This window comes from Mesoplodon bidens, assembly GCF_964165515.1.
Source record: "Mesoplodon bidens genome assembly, chromosome: 2".
Classification (NCBI taxonomy): Eukaryota; Metazoa; Chordata; class Mammalia; order Artiodactyla; family Ziphiidae; genus Mesoplodon; species Mesoplodon bidens.
In genome coordinates this window covers 64,439,047-64,459,263 of record NC_138177.1, presented here as the reverse complement: position 1 = coordinate 64,459,263, position 20,217 = coordinate 64,439,047, and the positions used below count along the sequence as shown (strand labels likewise).

General features: G+C 45.8%; 1 protein-coding gene across 1 annotated transcript in view; it reads right to left on the bottom strand.

The window, feature by feature from the left end:
* RXRG (retinoid X receptor gamma) overlaps positions 1-20,217 on the bottom strand; it is a gene marked incomplete at both ends in the record, with an annotated part of 43,811 nt that overhangs the window by 10,618 nt on the left and 12,976 nt on the right. The window contains 5 exons of the mRNA XM_081225408.1: positions 164-293; positions 410-570; positions 6,561-6,740; positions 8,897-9,041; positions 17,650-17,897. Of these exons, the coding sequence (XP_081081534.1) occupies positions 164-293; positions 410-570; positions 6,561-6,740; positions 8,897-9,041; positions 17,650-17,897 (864 nt within the window). The remainder of the gene's footprint in view (positions 1-163; positions 294-409; positions 571-6,560; positions 6,741-8,896; positions 9,042-17,649; positions 17,898-20,217) is intronic.

The window sequence follows — 20,217 nt, the reverse complement described above, 5'->3', positions numbered from 1 at the left end:
CTTACCAATAATATAAAAAAGAACAACCTCGCATAGGGTTATCCTGTCTCAACAAGGTGCACAGCTTGGATGGGTTACAGCTCCATCAGGTCACTTGTTTTAGGATCCCAAGGGTAATTTCAAAATGGCAACCCAAGAAGAAAGGAGCCCTGGTATCCCTTACCTGCCCGGAGCAGAATGACCTGGTCCTCCAAGGTGAGATCAGAGAAGTGGGGAATACGCTTGGCCCATTCAACGAGAGTAAAGAGCTGCTTGTCAGCAGCATGGCATATGTTGGTGACAGGGTCATTTGTCTAAAAAAGGAACAAAGTACTCTGAACGGACAGGTTCTAGGACTCAAACATACTCCTTCCCCATCTCCAGCCCCCTCCAAGAAATGGGAGATGGATGGAGATCTAAGACCACCTACCGAATTCTCCATGTTCATGTCACCGTAGGATTCTGTCTTTGGTTCAACAGCAAGTTCAGCCTCCAGAATCCTCTCCACGGGCATATCTTCATGGCCACTACTGGCACATTCTGCCTCACTCTCAGCCCGCTCCCGGCTTCTCTGCCTTTCTTCTTGCACAGCTGGCAGGGACAAGGACGTGCAGACGTTACCATATGCCCAGGACAACTGTGGGAAAGTTAATTACATCCCTAAGCCTCATTTTCCTCCTCTGTAAAATGGGCATCATGGTGGTAATGAATCAGAGATGCTGTCATGTTAACAGATGAAACCAAGAAAGCAGAGCTGAGCTGTTTTCTTATGCCTGTGCCAAACTATGGGTTTTTTCAGTCCATAGTTTTTCCAGTTCATTATGGTGACCACTCTAAGAAATGTGCCTTTTAAGCTTTGATAACCTCCAATTCTGCCCTTTCTTTTAATGAACCACTGTCTCCTTGCATGCTCTCTCCCCTATCCTTCCTCCACCTGCTACCTCTAATAAACCGTGAGCATGCAATAGTTAAGTAACAAGCACATTACTCTAAAAACTCCCTCTCATCCTTGGCATTCACGTCCCATTAGGTCTGCCCCTAGTGCACCGGCCTGAACACAGCATCACCTGATCTGACTTGTCAGGGAAGATCTTCAGGGAGCCATGTGGGTATTTAGTAAGCGAAAGGGTGGAATAATGTCACCTAGATGACATTTCAGAATCAGCAGCTGAGTTGGGGGGTGGGGAAGGGCACACAGGCAAAGGTGGAGGCTGGAATTTTCTCAGGGTCCCCAAGTTTAGGGTTTTCATCAAAGAACCCTCTGGGTCTGTACATTAGAATGTCAGGCAGACCCCTTTCCCAATTCTGTGCTCTTCACTGGGAGAACAGTCTCTATGGGGTTAGTTTCCATCCTCTGAAAGCTTCAGTTTCCATCTTTTTATTCCCAGTAGCAATAAGCAGAATTCAGTATTGGCACACATTTTCTAAATCCCAAGAATCAAGAAAATTATACTCTAAGCAGTGGCCAAGAGGGACCTCAGTGACAGCTATTCCATGAGCAACCTCTACGTCTCATCTCCTCTCCTTTCCTCCCCTTTGTCCACTTTCCAAGGCACCTCCTACTCTCTGAGCCACAAGGCTGCGGAATGAACTGGGACTGAATGCTGGACATCTAGTTTGTCACGCAAGTGATATGATCGATCTCTCAAAGTAGCTCAGAGAAGGGCCTGACAGCCCAAATGCAGCTGATACATCACCGTCTTTAATAGAGACACCAAGAAACTTCAAGATGAGAATGATATTCAGGGGTTGAGAGGGAGGGAGGGTAGGAAGGAAGGAGTAAAGGAAGAAAGGAAAGAGAGATTAAAGCGGGAGAGTAGGAAAAAGAAGAAATGGGTGAGAAAGAGGGCAGAGAGGACAAAATAGGAGGAGAGCAAAAATCATGCACCTTGGAGTCAAAGAAATCTTTTTTTTTTTTTTTTTTTTTTTTTTTTTGCCGTATGCGGGCCTCTCACTGTTGTGGCCTCTCCCGTTGCAGAGCACAGGCTCTGGACGCGCAGGCTCAGCGGCCATGGCTCACGGGCCCAGCCGCTCCACAGCATGTGGGATCTTCCCGGACCGGGGCACGAACCCGCGTCCCCTGCATTGGCAGGCGGACTCTCAACCACTGCGCCACCAGGGAAGCCCCCAAAGAAATCTTTTTCAAAATGGGCCGGACCACTTCCTAGCTGGTAACGTCGGACATGGTACTCAGTTTACAAAGCCTCAGTTTCCTTATATGTACAGTGGGGATTATAGTACTTACCTGAGATTGTTTTATGAAGATTAAACGAAACAATTATTTAAAAGTTTTTTGAAAAGTAGCATTTCCCCTCCCCTTGGCCTCTCTTTACACTCTTGGGCTCTTCTCTGGTTTTCTCTCTCTATCCCCGCTCTTGACCTCTTCCTCCCTCTCCCTGTTTCTCTTTTCCCCTCATCCTTTCTTTCTGTCCATTCTGTTAGCCTTCATTCACTGACAACATACAGAAACTCTCATATGTGTTTTTATCATCAGTTGGATTTGCTGGTTAAAGTTGAATGCTTCTTGTATTCATTTTTTTTAAAGGTAGGTTAATGGGCTTCTATTTGTCTTGATTTGAAAAGATAGGGGAAAGCAAACCAAGTTCCTCTTGTGGCCCTCAACTGATTTCTTCTACAGATTTGTAACACTCAAGGAAAATAACCTTTAAGCTCCAAAGAAAATAACCTTGGCTTCAGGCAATTAGACTCTAATTCCAATTTTGCAATTAACTGAGTGATCCTTTGCTATTCAGATCTCCTTTTTGTGACGTAAATCTTACTGTCATCAATGAGGAGTCACGTATCTGTTGTTGAAGGAAATCTTCTATGGCGCATTTTGAGCTACTGCTACTCAGTACATCAGGGTACATTGAGGGGCCAGTGGGACCTAAAACAGGATTTTCCATTAGTCCAACATACATTTATTGAGATGTATTAAAATAGCCAAAATTTATGGAGCCCTTTGTCTGTGTCAGAATTATGCTCAACACTTTTCATAATTATATTTCATTTAACCCCCACGAGAACGCTCTGAAATGCTATGGGCCACAGAGAAGTTAGGTAACCTGCCTGAGGTCACAGAGCTAGAAAGTGGTGAAGCCAGCATGTAGACCCAGGCTGGCTGCCTCCTGAGCTTACCCCTGACTCCAAGGCTCTGGGCTGGGTGGATTAATAGACCCACAGGAATGTCAAGTGCTGACCACAAATTGCCTCAAAAATAATCCATTCTCTTACTACCCAAACCACATTATATGACCCAAAATTATGGAAATAGACTCCCCCAGAACCCCTGAGGATCGTTTGGTGGCCTGGAAGTCAGAGGGTCCCAGTCCTACACCCACTCTGCCATTAGCTTGCCATGTAAGCTTAGGCAAGACCCCTAGCCTCTCAGAACCTCTGCTTGTTCTTTCAGGAAATGAATGTGTTACCTCAGACAATAGCAAATGTCCACTCCAGCTTCACCATTATGTACCCTGGCTTTAGGCAGGTGAGTTCTGAGCCCACCCCAATTTCATCTCTTTCTGTCTGTCCAACTCTCCAGGAATGTAAATTCCATAGTATCACTCACTTATCTGTTCCAGGATTTTATTAGTCTTGTCCTCAAGAAAGTGTCTGAACTGAGCCCCAAATTCTGTAAATGAAGGCCAGAAATGATAGTGGTGAAGGAAAGGCTGTCCAGTAACTTTTTAAAATTGACCCTCCATATAGTGAGATGAGGAACTGATTCACTTCTTTGTAAAGCTGAATAGTATCAATTCCTTTAGCAATTTCTCAGAGAGCCCCTTTCCCCCTCCTAATCTTTATTACTCAGCTTTTCATCACTCCTGTTGCTCCACATTATTATTTTTTTTAATACAGGAACCAAAACTGGACCCTATTTGCTATGAAAGAATCATAATACTAGGTTTAAAAGAAGGACTGCCCAGGCCCTTACAATCCACATGTCCCTGTTTGACTTAAAATAAAGAACCATGCTTCCCATTATTTACTCTGTGAACCACTCTGACCCTAATTGAGCCAGAAATATTCAGGTTGAGATTTTGTGTGTGTGTGTGTGTGTGTGTGGTACTCGGGCCTCTCACTGCTGTGGCCTCTCCTGTTGCGGAGCACAAGCTCCGGACGCGCAGGCTCAGCGGCCATGGGTCATGGGCCCAGCCGTTCCGCGGCATGTGGGATCTTCCCGGACCGGGGCACGAACCCGTGTCCCCTGCATCGGCAGGTGGACTCTCAACCACTGCGCCACCAGGGAAGCCCTCAGGTTGAGTTTTGAGAGTCAGAATTAGACTGTGAGGCAGGAGAATCGAGTATAGGTGATTTGCAATCTGTAGCAATCCTGCTCTATGCTGATGAGAGACACACTTCGGGGGCATTAATCTTATGCTTTGACTATCACAGTGGTGGAAGCTACAAAGAGTATCGATTCTCTCTCCACCAGCTGATTTTTCACATCACATGCTCCAGTCTAGAAAATTGTTGACCCCTCTACAGCAAGTATGACACAAGCATGAAGTAGTCACTCAAGTCGTACTTGATAAATGAATGACTGAGTGAATGAATAATTTTTAGAAGCTCCTGCATTACTAAAACTTATGATTCCTATATTTAGTTTAAATCACTCATCCATTCTCTCAACAATTTTTTCTTAAATGTCTACTATGTGCTAGTCACTGGTGATATAGCAGTGGGGGGAAAAAAGGCAGGAAAAATATCCCTGCGTTCTTGGAGACAGACAGCAGATAAAATTTTAAAGTACGTTAGCTAGTGGTAAGTGCTGTGGGAAAGAGACTGGGAAGTATCAGGGTGTTTGGGGCAATCTGACACAGTGTAGTCAGGCAAAGCTTTATCAAGAAGTTGACAATCAAGTAAAGGTATGAAGGAGGAGAAGTGAGTCATGCAGGTACCTGGGAAGAGGACAGTCCAAGCAGACAGAACAGTAAGTGCAAAGGCCCTAAAGTGAGAGCACCCCTGACGGCCCAGCAAAGAGACTAGGAAGGCTGGAGCAGAGAGACATGGGGCAGCCAAACTATGTATGACCTTGAAGTCATGACCAGAAGTTTGCCTTTTTTTTCTGAGTAAGAAGGGAAGGCATCAGAGGGTTTTGGTGAAGGAAAGGCTTCACCTGACCCACTTGTTCAAAGCCTTACTCAGGTTGCTTTGATAAGGAGAGACCGAAGGAAGATAAAGGTGGAAGCAGAGAAACTTCTTAGGAGGCTATTTGTATTATTACAAAAAAGAATGGTGGCTTGGTGATAACAGTAAAAATAGTGAGACATGGAAAGATTCTGAACATCTTTTGAGAAAGAGACAAGATTTCCTCACCCATTGAATGTGGTGTATGAAAGAAAAAGAGGTGTCCAATGGCTTTTGGTCTGAGCAACTGAAAAATGGCTATTTCCTATAATGGGGAGGACCGTGAGATGAACGGGTTAGGAGGGCAGATTTGCGGGTCTGTCAACTTGAGATTCTGACCTGGGAGTAAGAGGTCCTAGTCTCTGTTCATCACCTACCTTGGGGACCTTGGAAAACTTACTCCATCAGTCCAAGCCTGTTTCCTTGGCTGAAGAATGGTTAGGGTTATTAAGTTATTCTCAAGGGCCACCTCCATCTCAAACATGCTAGGAGTATCTTTTTTTTTCCTTCTTGGTAGCATTCTCTCTTAGAAGGGGCTCAAACTTTTTCTTCATTGGTCCTTTCAGTCAGCCTCCCCCCTCCTCACAGAAAAGAAGTTCTTCAAGAATAAGAAGCCACCTGGGAGTGACTAAACGCCTTGTTCCCATTTCCTAGAGAGAGAAGCAGGACCTCCTCACTCTGAAATCTATTAAGATTCACCATTTACACCCTGTACTTGCTTGAGTTCACTAGCTAATTAACTGCCCAATTCAGGTTATTTGTATTACTTAACAGAAAGACTTTTTGATCTGTACATAAACAGCACTTTCAGATTTTTTTTTCTCTACAACAACCCAGCTAACCCACACTGTAAGTTTGAAAGATGTAACATTTAAAAACACATGATGATGATCTCTCTGAATGAGAAGGTGAAGTCTGATTATTGGTAATGCCAATAATCCCCAAAGACTTTGGAATGCACCAATCTCAGAGGATTTGTAGCAGACCAAGGTTATAAAAGCCCAGAGAGATTAATCATACCAGCAGGCTTCCCCAGAGTGAGGATTAGAGGGGAGAAGTCAGCTCTGCCCAGAAGGTCAGTCTGATGTTCCATTACAGGGCAGCACACAACGACCCCGAGAGCTCAGTTCTGATGCTGCCTGACTATTGGAAGAGCAAGGGAGAGGGTCCAGTTTGGACCATCATCTGAGGTCCAGGAGAGGATAGGTGAACATGGAGGAGGAAGATGCTCTTGCTCTCTTTGCTCAGGGGTACACACTTACCAGGGCAGGAAGCATTCAACTGAAATACTCGAGAAATCATTGTACCCAAAGTCATTCCCCCCTCTGCTTCAAACTTCTTCCACATAGTCCAGCCTAGCAGGACTCTTTCCTATGTCCTGCACTTGTTTCCATTATTTATATGCAAACTGCTCTCCCCTGAGTGGAGGGAGGGGTAGTGGGGAACCTCACCTTCCCTCTTCATGCCCATGACAAGGCACTTCTGATAGCGACAGTACTGGCAGCGGTTGCGCTGACGCTTGTCAATGAGGCAGTCTTTATTATCCCGACACGTGTAGATGAGGTCTTTCCTTATGGTTCTCTTGAAGAACCCTTTGCAGCCTTCACAACTGTACACACCGTAGTGCTTTCCTGGTCACAAGAGAAGGACATTCCATAAGTTATTCTTGTGTTTATTTGGGTCTTTCATGCAAAGGAACGCCTTGGCTCTTGCCTAGGGAAACTGGCACATCACCTAGGCAATGGGACAGAAAGCAAAGCAGGGAATGCAGGCTTGATGACAGGAACCAAACCAAAGCAGAGTAAATATGTCCTTCCTCATGTCTACCCTCTGGAAGTGATTCTCTGGAATCACTAATTCCAGAGAACATTATTAGAAAAGTCCTGACCTAAGATTTTGCTTACATTTATTTAATAGGGCAACTCTTATGTTTAGTTAAGCAAAATGTTCTGCCTTCATTTAAGACATGAGTATACATAAGAAATAAAAATATTTATGCTGGTTACGTGTTATCTAGCAGGAAAAGAACCTCAGCTTCACATATATTTCCCCATAATTGAAGCCCAAGGACTTAGGAATCTCACTTAAAAGTATTATCCTCTATCATAAACTATGAACAAGAACCTGAGTTATAAATTTTTAAAATACTCCTGCCTATTGGAGGAATAAATTGGCATAGGATCTTTATGGCATAATATGACATATAATCTTGAGGTGTGACATAAAGATCTGATGGAAGGTAGTTTTGCTTGATCCAGAATAACCTGTTACATGTTTCATTGCCCTTATTACCTGTTCCACACATCCAGTTTTCCAGGACTCCAGCCAGAGATGGCTAATTTGGTCAGGAGAGCCACCATACCCATGCCCACATAGGCATCAAGAATCAATCACCATACTCTTTCTAAGTAGAAGTCTTCCCAATACTACACACCATGCAGCTATGCTCAATGGACTGGAATCGTGGGACTTGAAAAATATAATGAAAGAGATCATTCAAAACATAGTTATGTCTGATTCTTGAGTATGACGTGTGATACTGTTTAGTTATAGACCTGACATGACTTTCTAATTTGGTTGTATTTAGGCTGATATCAAAGTGAACTTGAAGTCCCTGAGAACTAGCCAATGTAAATATCTGCATCCCAGGAGCTTACATTTCAGAGGAAGCCGCTCTAAGATGCAATGGTGGCTAGAGATAGCCTGCTTGATGAAGTTAGCCTGTGCCTAATCAGTTGACTATACTAATTTCCTGAACTCATAGCAATAATAAATACGGGATTTTATCTTGAGCTCAGCTCTGAAGTATTTGTCTTTAAGAAACATGGGACCAGTTTGTCATTCCTGTGGTTCTTCCATATACAAAAGAACTGCCCGACTTTCAATTAAACGATAGCAGAAAAAACTCTCTATCAGGGTGGCTGGAATTCCGTTGCTATGGCAATGGTCAAGTCTGCATGGTTTGGAAACAACTTTTTGAGAACAAGCAAACATCAGCTGTGTAGCTAAGTTCCAGGCACCTGGAACTTTCAGTGGAGTCACATTTTGCAGTGACTTTGGTGACAATAAAAAGATGAGAAAATATTGTCAGCCATCATAGACAACTATAGAAAAGAATCTTCCTCATTCATCAAATCAGAGATTCAAATGTCATCAAAATTGTTGAGATGGGGAGTGGGGAGGCAGGAATGATGGAGAGGTAGGGAAACAAGTCAGGAAAGAAATAATTTGGGCAAAAATGGAAGAGGATCAAAGAAGGTAAAATCAGTGAAAACACACTTATTTCCACCTATGGAAACATGTTAAAAACCTAGAATGTTGTAGAAGGAAATTCGCTAAAATATCAAAGGGTTTATTTTGTTAAGAACACTATAGATAACTCTTTGTTTTCACTGGTACTTTTCTAGTTCTCCCACATTTCCTATGTTGGGATATTAATTTTAGAATTATAAAAAATATTTTTTAAAAAATTAAAGAGACTCTAGCTTGAGATACTTACTCATTACAACAGCTTCTCTATCCCAGATACACACGCAACACAGTAACTCCAGGGAAGGGCTTCTGAAATGTTTTCTATAAATCTAATCTCACCACATGAAATTATGCTTTAAATTCATTAAGGCTGTGGTGACAGAAATTTTCAGTCTGGGCCCCAAACTGGACCATCCTCAAAGACCCTTTTTCTCTCGTTGGGTACAAAGGAGTCAAGAGGGCAATGGAAGAGGTGTCTTCTCTGGTATCCCCATTGCATGGGGCACTTGGGAGGAGTGTCTGCTTCTGTACATACCTGAGGATCTGTCCCCACAGATGGCACAGATGTGTTTAACCAGAGATCCAGGGCTAGTGGATGGGTAGTTCATGTTTCCAATGCCAGGAAGCCCTGGTAAGGGTTTGATGTCCTCTGAAATGCTGACACTGTTGACCACATTTAGCTGCAAGAGAAAAAAAATACAATAAAACACAGAGCCAGGGTAAACCCAGTCCCTGAGGCAGAAAGCAATAAGTCCATCCTTGAGGGAAAAAAAGTGGGTTCTATTTCGAGAAGTAGTTTCCAAGTACAGAGTATCTAAAATTGCCTATGAGGGATGTGAATTTAAGGGAGAAAAAGAGTAGCATAGAGGAGCTAAGTCATTTCCAAATGCCAAAACCTAAACCGAAAATCACAACACATCTACATCAGGGCTCTGAACTTTTACTCATTTTACTCATGTTTTATTTGAGCTAGAAATCCACGCTGAACAGCACACTTAGGGCAAGTCCTCTGTGTATTTTTTAATTTTTTATTAACTACATCCTGCCTATTCAGCAGTATTCCAAGGGGAGCTATGGCCCTCAGGCAAAAGACTTAGACTAGGAGAGAACCAAGCAAAATATGCAAATCTATCCGTTTAGTGAATCAACAGTCATTCACAAGCACTCACCATGTCAGGCACTGTGCCAGGCTCTGGGATACAAAGGTAAATAAAATGCACACTCTTAAGACGTTCACAGTAAAATGGAAGAGACGATACGTGTAGTGGTCATCTCAACAAGTCTACTGAGGATGGTAAGCCAAATGCCCAAATCATTGCAATAGCACCAAAAATTAGGTTAAAAGTCCCAGATCATGTTTTTGAACTTGTCTCTAAGGAACAAATATCTTCCCATGAAAATATAAAATCTTTAGAGCCAGAGACCATCTGCCTTGTCTTCTGGGTGCCTGACGTGAACCCAGCATGTGGTAGGGAGTTGGTAGAACTGAATGGCTGAATAAACGAACGTGTGTGTATCCCTTTCTTCACCCCTTATCACAAGTTAACATTAACTCCTCACCGCCACCCCCTCCTTGTCTCCCGGTGCTCTTAGGGAGATGACTGAGAAGCTGCCTCTACGTGTTTTGTATTCATCAAAGAAAAGTTAAATAAATACAAGCCAGTCATCCAATCATCAATGTTTCTGTACCCATGGGTATAGGTCAACATTCTAGGCACTGTGAAGGGAGATATGAAACGGAGGTCTGTGTTTCATTCCTCAAAAATGATGGGCTTCCCTGGTGGCGCAGTGGTTGAGAGTCCGCCTGCCGATGCAGGGGACACGGGTTCGTGCCCCGGTCCGGGAAAAATCCCACATGCCGCGGAACGGCTGGGCCCGTGAGCCGTGGCCACTGAGCCTGTGCTCCGCAACGGGAGAGGCCACAAAAGTGAGAGGCCCGCGTACCGCAAAAAAAACAAAATAAAATAACATGATGACAATCTCCCTGAGGAGTCAGAACGTGCCCCAAAACAAAGAACGCTTCCAAGTAAGTTCAAACAAAGGTGGTGCTGAGTAAGTGTGAGTTAAGTGCCCGGTAGAGGCACCTGGTGAATATCTGGGGGTTTAAGGGAAGGTCCACTGACTTCTGCATGGTCTATGTGACTTTTGCCTAACTGAAGTGACTGTAATTCCCAAACTGAACCAAAGGTAGGGTTTTCTTCTCTATTCAAGGCCTTTGGGACAGAAGGAATGATCAATAAAACCTAAAATACAACAGAGCCTGAGTTAGGTTCCTTCTAAATTTACTAGCTTTTCAATTCACTAAGCAAATATTTATTGAGCATAGGAGGTGGGCAAAGGCTCTGGGTTAAATGCTGCAGGGGATGCAAAAAAAGAAGAGACAGCTTTCAGGGCCTTACTTTGAAATCAAAGTCACCAGGAATTTTAAAAAATTCATTCATATGAGGGATGAAAACACATCCATGGTGGGAGAATTCTCCCTCCTCTTCCTCTTTCTCCTCCCCCCTCCCCCTGCTCCCTCCTTTTCATACAAGGCTAAAGCAAGACATCTAGGTCTTATATTCAGTATTTTGTTTTGTTTTGGTGTAATACGGTGGTACTCAACCCTAGATGTACACTGGGAGTTTTGGAAAAAATTAATTCCAGAGCCCCACATCCCAAAGTGGCCTGAGGGCCACTATGGGCTAGGAATTCCGAGCGCCTCGAGGAAATAGTTATTAGCACTTAGTTCCACCCCATGAAAGAGATGACCCCCCAAAAAAGAGCCCTCTAGCTAACCATGACTTTGTCTGCAAATCCTCAGATGGATAAGAAACGTCATGGGAATAAGGAGGAGGACACCATCACCTCGGTCTCAGGAGGCCCTCACTCACCTTCCTCTCTCACTCCCATCTCCAACAGGACCAGATCCACCACCTCCAGCCCACAACAATCACAGAACAGTAATGATTGTTCTTGCTACTGTTAGTGCTACCGTCCAAGGAAAGTTTGCTCAGCGCTAATTAACTATTTTAATCCTGACGACAACCTTAGGAGGTTTTCCTATTTTTCAGATGAGGAAATTGAGCTGTAAAGTGGTTTATTCTTAAGTTCATTCAGAAATCCTGGGATACAAAAAGGAAGAAGACACAGGCACTAACCCAAGAAACTGACCATCTGTGAGATTAAAAGCCGGTTGGGATAATTTAAGAAAGCAAGTGAGACTAGGGAAGATGTCCTGGAGGAAGGAGCATTTGATCTGGGACTTGACAGCTTCAAAAAACGGGGAGCACAGGGAGATCAGCTCGGTGCTTTGTGACCACCTAGCAGGGTGGGACGGGGAGGGAGGGAGGGAGAGGCAAGAGGGAGGGGATGAGGGGATATGGGGATATGTATAACTGATTCACTTTGTTATACAGCAGAAACTAACACACCCTTGTAAAGCAATTATACTCCAATAAAGATGTTAAAAAAGTTAAAAAACGGGTAAGATTTGGATGGGCCGGTGATGGACAAAAGGTTTTGACAACAAAGGCCTGAAGGGAAGCCCAGGTATTTGTGTCCAGTGGATGGATGGGAGACAAGGCTGGAAGGTGGGCTGTGACAGAGCCCGAAACTTGATTTCCTGGCTAAAGAGAGTGGGTTTAATCTGAGAGGCAATGAGGAGCCATGACGTTTCCAGCAGAGAAAAAAGGTCCTCAAAGTATGAGGCCGCAGCATGGGGAAAGACTGAAGGAGAGAGACACCAAGACTATTACACCTGCCCAAGTACCATGTTAAGTGCCTTCCCAGATCTAACAGGTGGGAGCTGGAACCCCGGGCTCCTGGATCTCAGGTCATCATTCCTCCTTCTACACATTGTCTGTCTTGTGTGGCAGGAGCTCCCCAGACCGCCCCTGCCCTGACTGCTTCCTGCCCCACCTCATTGGCAATGAGCACCCAGAGAAACCAACTTGTTTCTGGCCACTCTCTCCTGGAAGCCTCTCTCCAACACCCCTCCTCTTCCTGAGTTGGGCTGGCATTAGGGGGCAGTGGTTGGGACAGGTGGGTTGATGCCCTCGTCTCCATCAGCCTCTTTGCTGGCTTGGGGTTTGTGTGGGATCAGAGCAATGGTAGATGAGATCGAAGGTGGCCACCAGACCTCAAACCCATTAGCTGCATGGTCCCCAGTGCCACGGCCCCAGCTGTCTTGTTCCATTAGAAGCAGCTCTGCTGAAGTGAGCACTTTAGAGCCTGGATTTACCAGGTGTCCGGCTGCTCCTGAGAGAAACACACTTGGCTGGCCTGTCTTCCATTTTCAGTCCTCTCAGCCAAGGCCTGAATGCATCCTAGATGCCCTGGAGCCATCACAGAACATTGGGAGCCACATTTCTGAGTGGCTTTCAGCCCAAATTATTCCACTCAAGGCAGATACGTGGCCAGCCAGGCAGGCTGCAGGCAGGCGCGCCTCTTCCAATGAATGGTCTCCTTAGAGTGGCATTTCTTTAATCGAGTGAGGGTCTTTGCCAAAAAAAGTACAAAGCCTGGACCTGCCACTTCCTTGCTGTGTGATCTTGACTGGATGACTTCATTTAGAGAAGCTGTTTCCTCATCCACAGACTAGAGCAGTGGTTTTTGAGCTCAGAGAGTGTGTATGGCAGGGGGTGGCGAGGTTGAGTAAGAAAGCTTCACATCTCCCACCTCTAGTTCACCAGACCTGTTTTTATTTGACATGTAATGGCTTCCAAACATACTTTCACTTGAAGGAAAGACTTTATGGCTTTTTTTTTTTTTTTTTTTTTTTTTTTTTTTGCGGTACGCAGGCCTCTCACTGCTGTGGCCTCTCCCATTGCGGAGCACAGGCTCCGGATGCGCAGGCTCAGCCGCCATGGCTCATGGGCCCAGCCGCTCCATGGCATGTGGGATCTTCCCAGACCGGGACACGAACCCGTGTCCCCTGCATCGGCAGGCGGACTCTCAACCACTGCGCCACCAGGGAAGCCCGACTTTATGGCTTTCTAAAAAATCATTAAACAAGATGATCTTTAAGGTCTGTTCTAGCTCTAACATTTGCAATTTTTATTATCAAAGTATTCTCTGTAAAAATGCAAGCATCTGAAAGGTTAATAATTTGGTTATCAAGCACTACCTGGGCAGGAATTATCAGGGACAGAACCCAGGTCAGGCAGCTGGGTCAGGAGAGGAGAAAGAGGCAGGAGCCTTCCAAAGGTAGGGCCTTCGGGGTCGAGCCAACAGATATCATACTTAACAAAAATGCAGCATTAAACACACACACACACACACTCAGAAAAACGTGATCTAGATCATTCTGTCTGAAAGCTGCATAAATATCTTCTCAATTATATATTTGGTGTTTTGGGAAATTGTTCACTCCACTTAGATACTCCCCAGGGAAGGGACTGAGCCTTAAACATTTTTTAAATCTCCAGTGCTTAGTGCAATGAATGATTGTTGAAATGAACTTCTCTAGAACCTTTCAACAACAAAGTACACACACCTGAACCAATGATCACATAGTTGCATAATATACATCACCTAGGTGTATGATATAGCACCTAGGTATAATAATAATAATATTAATAATACCACCTTATCGCCATAGAGTATCATAAGTGCTTAAGCAGTGATTTTTCAAATCCACATCTCCTTTGATATTCATGAAAAATCCCTGTAGGGTAATCAGGGCAAAATGTGTTACCCCACAATAGAGGAAAGGGAACTGAGATAAATATAAGTTAAAGTGGTTTGCAAAAGTTTACCCAGTCCCTGCCTCCAGAGTATCAGTTCATTTCTCTTTATTCCTCAAGACTGAAAATCCAACAAGAGTAAAAAAAAAAAAGAAGCTCAAACACCGGGAAGACAGAGCACAGAACGGGACACCCCCCCTGCTGCTCCCACACTGAGCACTTCCCTTCACCCTCAAATTACACTTACCCTAGACCCAGGTCACACAAGGCGCATGTTTCCCGGACAAGTCCCACTCAGCCTCAATCCTGGACAAGAAAGGCAGGGTGCATAGGAATCGTCTATCCAGAGTGTTCAGAGTCCAGCTCACTGTGGCTAACACTAAGAGCACTAGATATCATGTGTTATCTAGTTAATTGGGCAAAGTGTCACTGCCGTGTGCCTCCAGAACCCAAGCCCCAAACGCTGCTCAGCTTCACCAGTGCTGGCAAGCTTAATATAGCTCCCAAAGCCAAACTTGGCCTTGGCCTCTGCACACAGCCCAGTTGGCCAGGACCAAAGCTTTCAGCTGACCTTTCAACCCCAATCCCTCTGTACAGACATATGGTCCAGGAATAGCGGCCCTGCCACTCACATGGCTGTGAAGCTGAATTTATTGGCCAGGTTTGGCTCAATTAGACTGGAGTGTGGTGGCTAAAAGCAGGCTTGGAGGGCCAGTGCCCTGCCCCTTCCCCACCCACAAGCCCTGTCACTGGTCATTACCTCATCCTGTCTTATTTCTTCCTGATACAATGATTGCCATTTGAAACTACCTGGTTTAGTCATTTCATTTTTGTCTGTCTTGCCTACTACAGTGTAATTGCCGTGAAAGTACAGGCTTATTTAGTGCTTGTCCCCAGAACCTAGGACAGTATCAAATAGTGCCTGGTACAGAGTAGATCCTGCTAAATAGTTATTTGAATGAATGTGAATGTCCTTTGCAAAATTTCACTTTTGTCCCAGAACTTCCACCTCTCTTTCTGTCTCTAACCTATTGACTTTGACCTGCCTTCCTGGCATCTGTTCACATGAATGAAAATGAATAAACCAATCTCTTCAAGTCCCACATTCTAAAGGGTATGGTATCACCAGCTCTGCCGATGACAGTGGGTGAGGGTGGCATAAACCCATGTCCCTCCCCACCACTGTCTGCTCCCCACTGATCCGAGTGGTTGACATCTGGAACACACCACCGGAAGTTCACAGGACCCTTTTCTAGGCTCCCTTCGGTTCTGCCACTACACCTTCGACAGCACGTACAACATTGCAACTTATCTGCATGATGTGGCACATCCCCCACAAGACTCCTTGGGAGCACCAATTATTCATCTTTTAATCCTTGGCAGCCAACAGGAAGATCCTGGGGTCACTGGTTAAGTCAGAATACACCACAGCAGTGGGTAAACGCAGCATCATAAAGATTGAGTGGGGATGTGGAGACTTGGGGTCTAACCCTGGCTCTGCTGTGACTGGTTGTGTGAGGTTGGACACATCACCTGAGCCCACTGAGCCTATGTGGGCTGAAGGACTTAGACAGAACTAGTGGTTCTCAGCTGGGCAGGGGTGGGGCATTTAGAGTCCTCTGCGGGATTTTTACAACCCACACAAGGGCCAAAATATGGGATAAGGGAGAAATGTGTACGCTGAAAAATATCCTACAGGTGAGAGCCATTAGATTATAAATTGGGTTTCAAAGGGCTGGCCAAATGGGACCCACAGAAGTACTCTGCTTGGCCCGTGGAGTACTTAAAGTCTTTGAATTTGAACGGCTTCAGGGGACGAGGGTAGCTTTGTACAGACCGCACCAGGCTCATTCACCTACCTGTGTTAACTGCATGGCCCCTGGCTCCTGCAATCCCTACACTAGATGATGGCTAAGGTCTTCTCCAGATTCTCTAATCCACAGATGAAAAAATTACTGAAGTCCTCACCGGCTATAAAATTCTGTGACTCCACATGGCTTTGCTTTCAGACTCTGAGCACATGAAATGTCTTGGAAGGGACTCTAGGGATAGTCTCTGAAGTTCTCTTTGTAGCAGTAAGAAATGTTAACACAATGGGAGTCCTGCCTCTTCTTAAAACTATAAATTCAAAGGAGGCTACAGGACCTACTAATTCTGATGCTAGATGTCTTGAGGGACCCTGGCCCAATAGTGAGATACCAGAACAGTAAGAGAGGAGAGTCTGGTAGATGGGATCATTGTTCCTAATTCTTCATATCCTTTGCATTGTGTCTTTGTAGTTCCTCCCAATGAACCAGGCACAAACTATTCCCCTGTCCCACCAGTGTTGGGGTTGGTCACACAATTTTCTTAGGCCAATGGGATATTAACGGACATGATGTGAGCAGAGACTTCACCGTATTTTCCTGATTTGGTTTAGACTTTCGCATTCCTGGGAGATACCTTGAGAAAAGCATGCCCCAAGAAGCTGACGCTTCTTTAGTCTGGGACATGAGGAGCTGACCTGCACCCAGGCTGCAGCCTAGCCCAGCTCTCCCACCATCTGAAACAGAACCTTCCTAGCCAACACATAAACTTGTGAGTGAGAAAAAAAAAATGTGTGTTTTGTAAACCATGGCAATATGGGAATTGTTTTTCATGCAGCATCATTACAGCAATAGCTGACCAGTACAAGAAGGGAAGGTTGATAATCTCAGTGTGACATTGCTAGAAGGAAGTACACAGCATCTGGCCACCCTGTAGCTTCCTCAGAGCAACAATGTAGTATCTATCATGGATATACATCCTCGGCTCTGTTGTAGCAAAAGGCACTAGGAATTAAAGTGAGGGTTGTTTTTTTTTCCCCGAGTCTCCATAATCTTTACCTCTATCTCAGAGATAGCATGTAGGTAACACAGTCTGCCTTGCTCTAGATTTATCCGTGTGCCACACCTGCCTATTTCCCCTCTCAACTGTAAGCTCCTGGAGAGCAAAGACCACATCCTGATCGTTTCGGTATCCCCTATAGCAGGGGTCCTCAACCGGTGGGGTCCCAGACTGTTATAGGTCCACTGCCTGTTAGGAACCTGGTCGCACAGCAGGAGGTGAGCGGCGGGCGAGTGAGTGAAGCTTCATCTGCCGCTCCCCACTGCTCGCATTACCGCTGAACCATCCCCCCGATCCCCAGCCCTCCCACCCCCCCCATCCGTGTAAAAATTGTCTTCCACGAAACCTGTCCCTAGTGCCAAAAAGGTTGGGGACTGCTGCCCTATAGCATTTCATAGAGCACTGGGCACTTCACTGACTCGAAAAATACCCAGTATTGAGAAGAATCAAGGGGGCCCACCCCTTGGAAGACAAACAGGCCTGAGAGACTGAAATCACAGCCAGGGCTGAACCGTTGAAACCACAGGGGTGGCTCCCTTTCAGCCACGGTTTCCTGGACCATGAGGCATCATCAGTTCTCTGGGGCTGCTCTGCCTGAGGGCACACTCAATGAAGGCCCTGCAGGAGAGAAGTCTGCAGAGACAACCCAATCCCTTTGCAAGCATGCATTAAGCACCTGCTGCGTGCTGCCTCTGTGCCAGGATGAAACTATTTAGGATGTCTGGAAAGACGTTGGAGAGGACAGACAGACACCTACCTGAGAGCTGGGCGGGGCAACCAAATTGATTCCTGGAGGGGCTGCAAGAGCTCCTGAGGGTGGGCCCATGGCAGAAGTGATGACTCGATATGGAGAGCCCAGGGCATTGAGGGGGGTCCCCACTGCACTCAGAGTCCGTGGGGCACTCACTGGGGTGTCAGTGTAGCTGGGGTGGCTGTCCATGGGCTTCCCTGTGGACAAGGCTGCCGACGGGCTCATGGACGTGGAGCCAGAGTGGCCAGGGGAACCTGTAAGGAGAAGATCAAAGGCGATGAGAGGCTAGGGGAACACAGGGATGGCACGCTAGGACAGAGCCCCCTCCTTTTGTTTCCTATATCCTTCCATCCACATCTGCATACCTGTGAACTCCCGCAGCTGGTGGAATAAAGGCAAGCAAAGACCAGAGAGGGGAAGGGGCTGCTGACATACTCATTGATGTGCCGCCAGTTCTCTGGTGCACCACACGACATTCACCTTGAATTGTGTCAGATCGACAGCCAGGGCCACAGGGGCATAGCCCACATGTCCCCAGGCCTGGGTGACTGTGACCTGAGCCAGCCAGACAGGGAAGGTGAGTCAATACCAAGCCCCCATTTGGGGGATGGAGTGAGCAGGTGTCCAGGCTGCTCCAGAAATCCCTGCCTCAAATTCATATTTCTCTGAGAACTGGGGCAGGGATGAAACTATAAAGTGAGGAGAAATTCATTCGTTCATATGTAACGAACATCTATTAAGGTGCAGGAACTACATCAGGTGCTAGAGATTCAGAACCGAAGGGAACACAGGTCCTGCTATCAGGAACACATTCCATAATGACCATGGGGAAGGCAGAGGCTGTTATCATGCCCTTGACTGCCAGTAGCTTTTGAAGCTTTATGCCCATAACATTCTTGTCCTGCCAATCTCTTGGAAGGTTAATCAGCGCTCAGGGAAGAAGACTCAGGATGGTTGGCCATGGCTCAATGGCCACAGAGGCCCAGGAAGGCAAGCACAGCCAGGCCTGCCCAGAGTGTTTCTGCCTCCGGGGATAGGGAGCTGCGGCCACAGGTGTCTGTGAAATGGGCTCTGGGCAGATGGCACCTGGTACCATTTTCCCCAGATAAATTGAGCCCAAGTTTAGCTGCAACTCAAGATGAAAGAAAAGAAGGGTGCCCCACTGCCATCTCAGGAGCTTGGCATGGAACATTCTCTCCAGAAGAGAGGAGCTGTGAGCCTGAGCATCTGCAACAACAGAGGAGAGACTGGGAAAATAACAGAGAAGCCCACCCTAAATCACAGTGCCACTGCCCTGTGTGGCTGGCATGCAAGAAGAGATTCAAAGAAACCATGTGTTAGGCTCCACCATGGCACCCATGCTGTCCTCGTGGGTGAGACATGAGAGGATTAAGGGGAGAGGTGGTCAGTAAGCATGGTTTGCTGGAGAAACCATCCAATTCTCTCCACTTCCTACTGGAGCCCAACACCACGCCACGCAGATAGGATGCTGAGGGGAGTAAGTCACGTGCCTGACCATAGGTGGTTCACTGTTGGTTCAAGGAATATCTCTTGAGTGCCTTCTACATGCACTTCATGTCTTAAGCCTTTCGGAGACCTCAGTAGCACTGAGCATAGTATTAGGAACAGAATTTAGGGAGGGAGGTGCTCTCTTCACATTCTGGAGGGGAGCGTGGAGCATCAGAGGTATAACTGTGCAGCTATTCTTAAACATAAACGTCCCACTAGAAAAATGTCAACCTGGAGTTACCCTTGGAGCATCTACTAACTTAGTTAAGGTCTACTTATGGAGAGAACAGTCACGCCCATGTCTGAGGAGTCTGTGCCCTTCTAGTGATTCTATCTAGGAGTTTCAGTCTATCAGGTGTCTTGTCTCATAAACAGATGAATCCCAATCATGATCTTTTAAGTACCACAAGTGAGGTGAACCAAATGCTCTGGGTCCACAGAGGAGTGGTAAAGGGGTTTAAATGAACAAGTGAGACACTTCTTATGTGTCCTGAATAGGCAATTTCCATACATTAACTCATTTTATACTGATAATAGGCCTGTGAGGATCATCTCAGCCTTTTACAGATGAGACCACTTAGGCTCAGTCTCACCCCCATGCTGCTCCCAGTTCCGGGATGACTTACCCCCACCTCCTTTGTCTAGCAAGTTCCGATTCATCTTTCAAGGTCTAACTCAAGTATCACCTCCTCCAGGAAGTCTTCCCTGGTATTCCTACTCTGGTTTAATGCCCTTGTCTGTTTTGTAAGTAACAGCTTGTGTATTTCCTTGCATTTTTCACTAAATTGAGAGGGGAAAAAAGTGTCTGTTTATGTATCCTCACCACTAGCACTGTACCGGCTTTAGCTGGGAAGTAAGCAGCAGAGCCTAGATTCAAACTGTCAATCTGAAGCCCATGCTCTCTCCTGTGTGCTCTGTCAAGGATAGCAGAGATGATTCGGAGAGCCATCACACCACAAAGTACAAGATAACTCAATTATGAAATGATCTCATGCTGAAAGTTCATCTGAAGAAGAGAGAAGAGGGCACCTTCCAAGAACTCAAGACAGAAAAAACAAAAATCTT